The sequence below is a fragment of the Rhincodon typus genome, chromosome 1 (assembly GCF_021869965.1).
Source record: "Rhincodon typus isolate 14 chromosome 1, sRhiTyp1.1, whole genome shotgun sequence".
Classification (NCBI taxonomy): Eukaryota; Metazoa; Chordata; class Chondrichthyes; order Orectolobiformes; family Rhincodontidae; genus Rhincodon; species Rhincodon typus.
The window spans coordinates 132,153,695-132,163,857 of record NC_063332.1 but is presented as its reverse complement, the minus strand read 5'-3'; the positions used below and the strand labels follow the sequence as shown (position 1 = coordinate 132,163,857).

The window sequence follows — 10,163 nt, the reverse complement described above, 5'->3', positions numbered from 1 at the left end:
AAAGATGTGCTGGAGCTGGGTGAAGACAATTTATTAGTATATTTATGGACTGATATACTAGTAGTTACCCTCTCAGAATAAGGTTATAGTGACGCAATCATCTGGACCCTGATCTAATCTTCCAGGCACCCCAATTGACTAGAAATTTCAACTACCCTGGCTCATGCTGTTCTGAAACAGACTGCCTAATTGATCAGAGGTAATAACAGCTAAGGAAAGCTTTAGAAACCATTATGTGTTCCATGTATCTAGCTGAAAGGCTGGAAGTAGCTACTTATGAGAACAAAGCCTGTTAATGTTTCCCATCCAGCAATTGACTCAATAACAATGAAAAAGACATTAAAAAGTGGAACTAGTAATTTAATCATCATATATTTAATATTCTTTGCTGACACAAATGTAGATGCTTAAGTGCTTCCATGGAAATATAAATCAACTTATTTAGAACTATTTTATAATTCTGCATATCATTTGGCTAAGTACAGTGTATGGATTACCAAAAGTGCTACATCAGGACTCCAACAGCATAATATACAGAACTTTATAGCAAAGCACAGAAAATTATTAGACAATTCTAAAAAGGTTGAAAAGGACCTAGGATTATCAGGGCATGGTTCAACCCTGCTACTTGATTTATTTATTGGAAAGTTGTAAGAAAAGTAAGCCATATGCACCTTTTTGCCATTTTATCCAGTACTTCCCTATTGCTACAGCACAAAACAACAGGATGGAACTTGAAAAGCATCTTAACAGTGAGCAGAAGCGATATTGTTACAAAGCAAAAGACGCTACTGACGGGCAAAGGGGAAAAATTAATTAACATAAAATTAATTACAAAATAGAAGAAATATTTAATATGAGTCAGCTAGTATATCTGGTTTATTTACAGCAAATGCTGTAAAATGGTTAAATTAGATATGATACTAAAAAGGCACAGCTTTCCCTTTCTTAAATACACTGTAAACGTCAGATGTTTATGCATGCAGAAACATTTCACTTTACAAAAAGATTACCTTTAGAAAAGAGACTGTATTACAATTTTCCTGCCAAAATATATTTCTTTCAAAAAATACTTTTCCCCGGCCTCCTTTTAACCTTTGAATATATCCATTTTCATCTCATTGATACAGTTCCACATTATAGCAGTCCCAAACCTTCATTAAGCATTTCTTTAGTGTGTAGCGACGTACAGGACACCAAGCCTGCTAAAATAATTTTTAAAGCCAGCAAAACATGAGGAGGAAAATTTAAGGCAAAGTTTAACTTTAAAAGGATCACTTCTTGTGAAAAAAAAGGGATTTGGTCATTCCTGCTGTGACCTCTGGCAACTGGTCATTGATGATTTCCACCAGCATATCTGGGAACTCAATTTTCAGTGCCTTTGATTCCACAAATGTATAGAAACAGAACTGCAGTAGCCCACTGACCAACTGTAGGGAAAAGATATGCAAAATTAGAAACAGAGTCTGAGATTTCTACATTTGTGTCAAGATTTTTAAAAATGACCTGGCACTTATCTAGGTGGCTTGGTTTTTCTGAACTTTGTTAGTTGAGCTCAATCAAGAACAGAAGGTGAAAATATCACAGTTGTCCATCCAGCAACCCGAAATCATCATGCTTAATAACTCTTACATTGGTTTTCTTACTGTAGTGGGATGCGTAACAGGCCACAATGATCTGCACTACTGTCAACAACACCTGCTGTACAATAGCCTTCGAACAGCAGCTACAGTCAACAGTGACACAACCTCAACATTGGCTGCTGCTTTTTATACTTTCATAAAATAATACATAGGATATAATTTGCTATTTGACTTTGTGTTGGCTCTTTGAAAGACAAATTGAATTAGTTCCACTTCCAGCTCAGAGAGTGCTCAGAAATGCTAGATACCCCATCACCTAGCCCAACACCACCTTGCGTTAAGTTCAAAAATCCTACTTAGTAAGGGACAAAGTATCTGTCTGTCCCTTTGGAAACCACTCATATCAAGTCTGGTGGGAATAGGGGAGTAGCCAACAGTGGGAGTTCCAACTTCCTCTGCCTATTAGAAACCTGGCACAAAATGGAAGCTCGTACGGTCTGGCAAATAAGATGTTCTTCAGAAGGTGAGTCCAACTAGCTGAATGGCCTGTATAGGGAAAATAAAAATATAAATTGAGGGAACTGCTGTTATGTACGGGAGGGGGAATAATGTGGCCAAGCAAGCCATTCAGTTCAACAGCAATTAGGGATGGGAAACAAATGCTGGCCTTGCCAGTGACACCTACATCCCATAATAGAATAAACAATGGTTTCTGAGGGAGAAGTGGTAGAATACTGGCAACATTGATTCGTGGGTGCCTAAGATGCTCTACTAGCAAGGGAGGCACTTGCTAGACCCATGCTAATTTGGGAGCTCCTTCCTAGATCTGTTAAACTGTGACTGTGTCAGGGCGGAAGGACACTGAGAAATACAATCCAAGTCAATTTTCTGAATCATGGATTTTTGGCCAACTATTTCATTCTTCCCAAATACAAACCACATTTAGACATAATTAAAAAGTTCAATTTTCACAAACTGCCACTATAAACAGCTATTACAAGGAGGTTATACTGGTGATCTGCTCCTACCTCTCTTCCAATCTAACTCAATGGTGGCTCCTGGTGAGGTGTTGTATGGTAAATTTGTGCCCTTGGGGGAAGCTCTGAGCTAATAACAAAACTCAGCATCTCGACAAATATTGTAGTGTAATTTTAAAATTGCTACCACACTGAAATAAGCGCCAGTCTCAGTTATGTTAAGAAGCCCCAAGTAATGGATACCATGTCATTCAATAAGATGATGTGTACAGTTACTGTTGATGTTAATTGCTATATATATTCTTTTACTATACCTCTGGAAGTGGGTCTCAGGGCATTTGACATTTAAAATACTATTCCTAAACTATTGTGCAAACTCTACCTCGCTGACAGGCTGGCTTGTCCATTTTGGAGTGCAAATGTGCACAATTACAATCTAACTGTTTGATGACTGTTTGTGCCTGACAAATATCAAATTAACAGCAACTAAAATCAAACTTCTAACTAAATTGTACTAGAAGTTGAGACTCAGAAAACAGCAGGTTAAATATGACTACACAGGCTCAGGGTATCATAAAACAGCAGGAGAACATCACACAACTGACAATACCTTGTCTGAGGAGGCACCAGTTCTAGAAACACAAAAAAACTCATTGCTCAGCAGGTTTTCCATGGCCATCCACATACGTTCACATTTGATTAACACCAGGAGGTGTTGCATGACATCTGCAAACACTCTGGTGCTCAATGCAACCCAACTCTCAGTACCATCTATTTTGTAGTTATAGTAGTTTTTCAGTGTACCAGTTAAAGTTGTGACTGTTGGTTCAGAATAATTCATGAAAACCTCAGCTGAAGATCACCCAAACTATTGCCATACTTGGGCGGTGACAAATGTTTTTTAGTTGGTTCCCTTGTTTCTCAGGATGACCTGTTAAGACAGTGGTAGTAGATTGAAAGCGAGATTCCATGTGGAAATTACTGCTGAAAACACCTGGCACACTGTGATTTGTACACACATTCCAGAAATGGACAGAAGCCTATCTGAAGATGAGAAAGAGATTCCCATGCAATGAGAACCAAAATTTTAAGAAATTGTTTTAAAATATCAATTGGATTATGGAGCCAATTCAGCATTATAGACCATTGCATAAAGCTGATTCTTAGACCCATGTTGTGCCTGTCAGTACGTGGGCAAAATCTACAGGAAAGCAATCGTGATCCATGGTTCCAGGGTTATCTCTGTCAAATTCCTGGACCCTGCTGGTGACAGTAACTGTTGACAAATAGCAAAGGCAGTGAAACTGAAAAAAACTTTTCAATTCTTTTTCCTCACTCACAAATTTCACCTGTATTGTTATGCCTAAAATCTGCAGTCAGGTTGACAACAGATTCTCTGTTCATTTGATTGGAAAAAAATATGCATCATCAGCAGTCCAGCAGGGAGCAGTGTGGTGACAGTGTGCTTTCAGCAGCTGATTCAAGATGTAGCATTACCAACAATTTTGTCAGCATCCAAAACAGATTACAAGAGGAGATTACTTTTCAGCCTCAGATTTAAGTGAATTTTGGTTGTCCTTAAATCTGGTTATTCACTACAAAAGTATGTTTGTTTGCTTCAGTAAGATTCCAAGCAGAATCTTACATTTCTACTTTTGGAAATGTTTAATTATAATGTAGAAAATAGGAGTATTTTTGTTCTTACATCTGAATGCAACTATTAGCTCTGCCTATTTAAAGACGTAGCAAGGGTTCGAGAACCAAAAGCATAAGGAAGGAATGCATCAAAAATCATAAGCCGTTGTTGACTATCAGTTTGCAGAAGCTCACATGCCAAAGGCTACTTGGTATGACTGTCAGTGGGAATTTCTAATTATATCATACAACCAATTGACACAACTAATTTGTTATTATTTTTGAGTTGAAATCACCTTGTGTAATATTAATAACCAAATGCGTTTGATAAAATGGTGTTAGTTTCACAAATAAATTTCTTTTAGTTGAATAGATAAAGGCTGCAAAATTTATTTCTGTGATACTTGTATTTTTGGTGCTACAGACATCACTTTTAGGACACAGAAAGGTCTGCAGTGCATGTGTATATTGCTGTTAGTGCTCACACCAAACGCCATTTTGGTAATATATCTGATATATGCATAGTAGGCAAATCAGGATGTCAGTCAGCTTCCAGTAGCAATGTGAATCTAGTGATGCCATTTTTAACTTGAATGTTCCAATTAATGCCTCATCTTAACTTCAGACAGTTAATCATGCATTCAATGACAAGAAAGAACCCTGTCAGTAAAATCTTAAGGATTCATTAGTTACTAACATTGGTTAGTTGATGATTGATTTCTACTGGCTGTTGTTAAGTTAATCAAACTGTTTGCAGGATTGTATTGATGTTAAAGATTAGTGAAGTCTACAGCAAGTGATGTGTTACATGCTGATGACCTTCATTCTTAATTAAAAGATGCGACGAAAGATGTATTACCATTTAGGATTTGGATTTTAGAGTAGTGGCAGATAGATTTTTGTCAATTCTATTACTTTTTTTTAAAATAGTCAGTAAGTCATTTGACACACCATGTCCCAGATTACACATAGCTTCACTCAAGAGCCTGGCAGGACACCTGTGGTGTTCATGAATGGAATGTTTATTTTGCTGAGTTTACAACGAACCAAAGGCCATCTCCATTTAGCTTCTGACTTCAATTTAGAAGAATCAGGAATTCAGTTCAGGAGAGAGAACAGTTTTCTTCTTTCAAGAGAATCAACTTTTCAGTCTATGGGAACCAGTCACTCGAGCCAAATTGCTTTGAATTCATGAAGCTTCTAAGCTGTGAGGGTTTGCAGTCTTCAAATTATTGGAACTGAAAAAGAATACGCCATTGAACTGAGAAAGAATCATGCCAGAAGGCCCGAAAAGAATCAAGAAAATGTTTGGGCACGTCAAGAAAAAAAAAAATTGAAGTATTAGTTAAGTAAGACATTAATAATTGAATTACGAGTGACATATTTCTGGGATTGAATATTTGTAAAAGGGTAGTAGAACACAGAACACAGAACTGTACAGCACAGGAATGGGCCCTTTGGCCCACAGTGTTGTGCTGAACATTGCTAAATTAAACTAATCCCTTCTGCCTGCCCTTGGTCCATATCCCTCCATTCTTGCATATTCATGTGTTTGTCTAAAAGTTCCTCAAACACCCAAATTGTATTTGTCTCCACCACTACCTTGGTAGTGCGTTCCAGATTCGTACCATTCTCTGTGTAAAAAACCTGCCCCTCACATCTCCTTTGAACTTCTTCTCCTCACCTTAAATGCATGCTCCCTAATTTTAGACATTTCAACTCTGTGAAAAAGATTCTGACCATCAACCCTGTCTACACATCTCATAATTTTATAGACTTCTATCAAGTCTCCCTTCAGCCTCCGCTGCTCCAGAGAAAATAACCCAACTTTTTGTTTTGGCAAAGATCTGTAGCTCAAGTTGTGGGTGAGGCTGTTGACTTGCTCGCCAAACTGGCTTGTTCTCGTTCAGACATTTCGTCACTATGCTAGGTGACATCATCAGTGCAGCCTCTGATGAAGCAGTGTTATTCTACTCCACTTGGAGTCTAATTCTATATATTTGTTGATAGCATTACAGGTGGAGAATCATGCCTCTAGAAATTCCCGTGCGTGTCTATGTTTGGCTTGGGCTACTATGGTTACCTTGTCCCAGTTAAACCGATGGCCTTCATTGTCTGAGTGTACCGATATTAAGGAGAGTTTGTCGTGCTGTTTTGCTGCTAGTTGATGTTCATGTATTCTGATGACTTGTTTTCTTCCCGTCTGTCTGCTGTAATGTTTGTGGCTGTCATTGCATGGTATTTTGTAAACTACGTTGGTTCTGCATGTTGTGGGAATGGGGTCTTTAATCCTTGTAAATGTTTGTCATAGAGTGGCTGTGGGCTTGTGGGCTACCATGATTCCTAGTGGTCTTAGGAGTCTTGTTGTCAGTTCTGATATGTTCTTGATGTAGGGCAGGGTGGCCAGTGTGTTAGCGTGTACTGTGTCCTCCTGTTGTTGTCTGTTTAGTAGGCATCTGTGGATGAAGTTGCGGGGATATCCCTTTATAGCGAGGATTTTGTATAGGTGCTCTTCCTCTTTCCTGTGTAGTTCTGGAGTGTTATAGTGTGTCCTGGCCCATTTAAATAGTGTCTTAATACAGGTTTGTTTGTGGACATTCGGGTGGTTGCTGTGGAAGTTGAGGATTTGATCAGTGTGGGTTGCTTTTCTGTATACTGAGGTTTGGAACTCCCCGTTGATCATATGCTCAACTTTAACATCCGGAAATGGAAGCTGATTGTTGTTTACTTCTACCCATGTGAATTTAATCCCTGTGAATACACTGTTGATGAGGTGGTGGGTATTTTCTAATTTGTTGCATCTAATGATGACAAATATATTGTCTACGTACCGGATCCACAGTTTAGGTTGAATGTTGGGAGGGGGTGTGTTCTCATCTTTGGATGACTGCTTCTGCAATGAGTCCTGAGATGGGTGAACCCATTGGTGTACCATTGATCTGTTTGTATACTTGACCATTAAAGATGAAGTGTGTGGTGAGGCAGAGGTCTAGTAGTTTAAGTATGTTGTCATTCCTGATGGAGCTGCTAGTCTGCCCAAGCCAAACATAGACACGCACGGGAATTTCTAGAGGCATGATTCTCCACCTGTAATGCTATCAACAAACATATAGAATTGGACCCCATATACAAACCCATACAGATCACAACCGGAAATAACACTACTCACCATAACAGACCAGACAGTATAAATTCCAAGTGGAGTAGAATAACATCGCTTCACCGGAGGCTCCACTGATGATGTCACCTAGCACGGTGATGAAATGTCTGAATGAGAGCAAGCTAGCTTGGCTTTTTATAGCCTCTCCCTATTGCTCATAACTTCTAATCCACGCAGCATCCTGGTAAATGTCTTCTGCACCCTCTCCAAAGCCTCCACATCCTTCCTGTAATGTGGCGACCAGAATTGAATGCAATACTCTAAGTGTAGCCTAACCAAAGTCTTATAAAGCTGCAACATGACAATCTGACTCTTATACTCAATCCCCCAACCAATAAAGACAAGCATGCCATTCACTTTCTTTACCACCCTATCTACTTGAGTGGCCACTTTCAGGTAACTATGGACTTGAACACCAAGCTCCCTCTCTCTAAGTCCATGCTGTTCACGATCCTGCCATTAACTGTATACTTTTTCTTAACATTTGATCTCCCAAACTGTAGCACCTCACACTAATCTGGATTAACCTCCATCTGCCATTTCTCCGTCCATATCTGCAACTGATCTATATCTCGCTGTATCCTTTGACAATATTCTACACTATCCACAACTCCACCAATCCTTGTATCGTCTGCAAACTTACTAACCTACCCACCTACATTTTCATCCAAGCCATTTATATATATCACAAACAGTCCCAATACAGATCCCTGTGCCTTCTTTGGCAAGCCAATTTTGAATCCATGCGGTCAAGTCATCATGGATCCCATGCATTTTAATTGTCTGGAATAGCCTACCATGAGGGACCTTGTTGAAAGTCTTACTAAAATCCATGTAGACAACATCCACTGCTCTATCCCTTTGTTACCTCCTTGAAAAATTCAATCAAGTTAGTAAGACATGTCCTGCCCTGCACAAAGCCATGCTGACTGTACTTAATTAGGCCATGTTTTTCCAAACGCGCGTAAAATCCTAGCCCTAAGAATTCTCTCCAAATGCTTCCTAACCACTAATGTGAGACTCACTGGTCTATAGTTTCCTAGATTATCCCTTCTTGAATAGAGGAACAAAATTAGCTACTCGCCAGTCCTCCAAGATTTCTCCAGTGGCTAATGAGGATACAAAGATCTTAGTTAAGGCTCCAGCAACCTGTTTTCTTGCTTCTCTCAATAACCTGGGGTATATACCATTGTGGCTGGGGTCTTAGCTTTCTTAATGCTCTTCAAGAGACCAAAAACCATTTCTTTCTTGATCTCAAAATGCCCTAGCTTATTAGCATGCTCCACACAAATCTCACCATCCCCTATATCCATTTCCTGGGTGAATACCGATGCAAAGTACTCATTTAGGATACCGCCCACATCCGCTGCCTCCAAGCACAAGTTCCCTCTTTTATCCTTGAGCGGTCCTATCTTTTGTCTAGTTTTCCTCTAATTTTTAATATACGTATAGAATGCCTTGCGATTCTTTTTAACCCTACTTGCTAAGGTCATTTCCTGGCCACTTTTTGCTCACCTAATTCCCGGCTTCAGTTCTTTCCTGCTTTCTTTATATTCCTCATGGACCCTGTCTGATTTTTGCTTCCTAAAGCCTTACATATGCGTGTTTTCTCCCTTTGGACCAAATTCACAACCTCCCTCGTTATCCAGGGTTCCTTGCCTTACCATCCTTGTCCTTCCTCCTTACAGGAACATGCCAGTCCTAACTCTAATCAGCTCCCCCATGTCAAATGTAGACTTGCCTGATAACAACTCTGCTCAATTAACATAAGAACATAAGAACTAGGAGCAGGAGTAGGCCATCTGGCCCTTCGAGCCTGCTCCGCCACTCAATAAGATCATGGCTGATCCTTTCGTGGACTCAGATCCACTTACCCGCGTTCTCACCGTATCCCTTAATTCCTTTATTGTTCAAAAAAAAATCACCTTTTTTTTAAAAACATTTACTGAAGTAGCGTCAATTACTTCACTGGGCAAGGAATTCCACAGATTAACAACCCTCTGGGTGAAGAAATTCCTTCTCAGTTCAATCCTAAATCTGCTCCCTCTAATCTTGAGGCTATGCCCTCCTGTCCTAGCTTCACCTGCCAGAGGAAACATCCTCTCGACTTCTATCTTATCTATTCCCTTCATAATTTTATATGTTTCTATAAGATCCCCCCTCAATCTTCTGAATTCCAATGAATATACTCCCAATCTACTCAGTCTCTCCTCATAAGCCAACCCCCTCAACTCCGGAATCAACCTAGTGAACCTCCTTTGCACCCCCTCCAGTGCCAATACATCCTTTCTCAAGTAAGGAGACCAAAACTGCACACAGTACTCCAGGTGTGGCCTCACCAGCACCTTGTACAGCTGCAACATAACCTCTCTGCTTTTTATTTCAATCCCTTTAGCAATGAAGGACAAAATTCCATTTGCCTTCCTAATTACTTGTTGTACCTGCAGACCTACCTTCTGTGATTCATGCACAAGGACATCCAGGTCCCTCTGCATAGCAGCATGCTGCAACTTTTTACCTTTCAAGTAATAATCCTTTTTACTATTACTCCTACCAAAATGTATGACTTCACATTTATTTACATTGTATTCCATCTGCCAGACCTTTGCCCACTCACTCAATGTATCTATGTTCCTCTGCAAAGTTTCACAGTCCTCTGCACACTTTGCTTTGCCACTCAGCTTAGTGTCATCCGCAAACTTTGACACCCTACACGTGGTCCCCAACTCCAAATCATCTATATAAATTGTAAATAATTGCGGTCCCAACACCGATCCCTGAGGCACACCACTAGTCACTGACTGCCAG

At 39.7% G+C, this 10,163-nt stretch overlaps 1 protein-coding gene across 1 annotated transcript in view; it reads right to left on the bottom strand.

The window, feature by feature from the left end:
- Positions 1–359: 359 nt before the first annotated feature.
- The window catches only part of nr3c2 (nuclear receptor subfamily 3, group C, member 2), a 250,872-nt gene continuing 241,068 nt past the window's right edge, over positions 360–10,163 (bottom strand). The window contains exon 9 of the mRNA XM_048606752.1: positions 360–1,430. Within this exon, the coding sequence (XP_048462709.1) occupies positions 1,275–1,430 (156 nt within the window). The 3' untranslated portion in view covers positions 360–1,274. The remainder of the gene's footprint in view (positions 1,431–10,163) is intronic.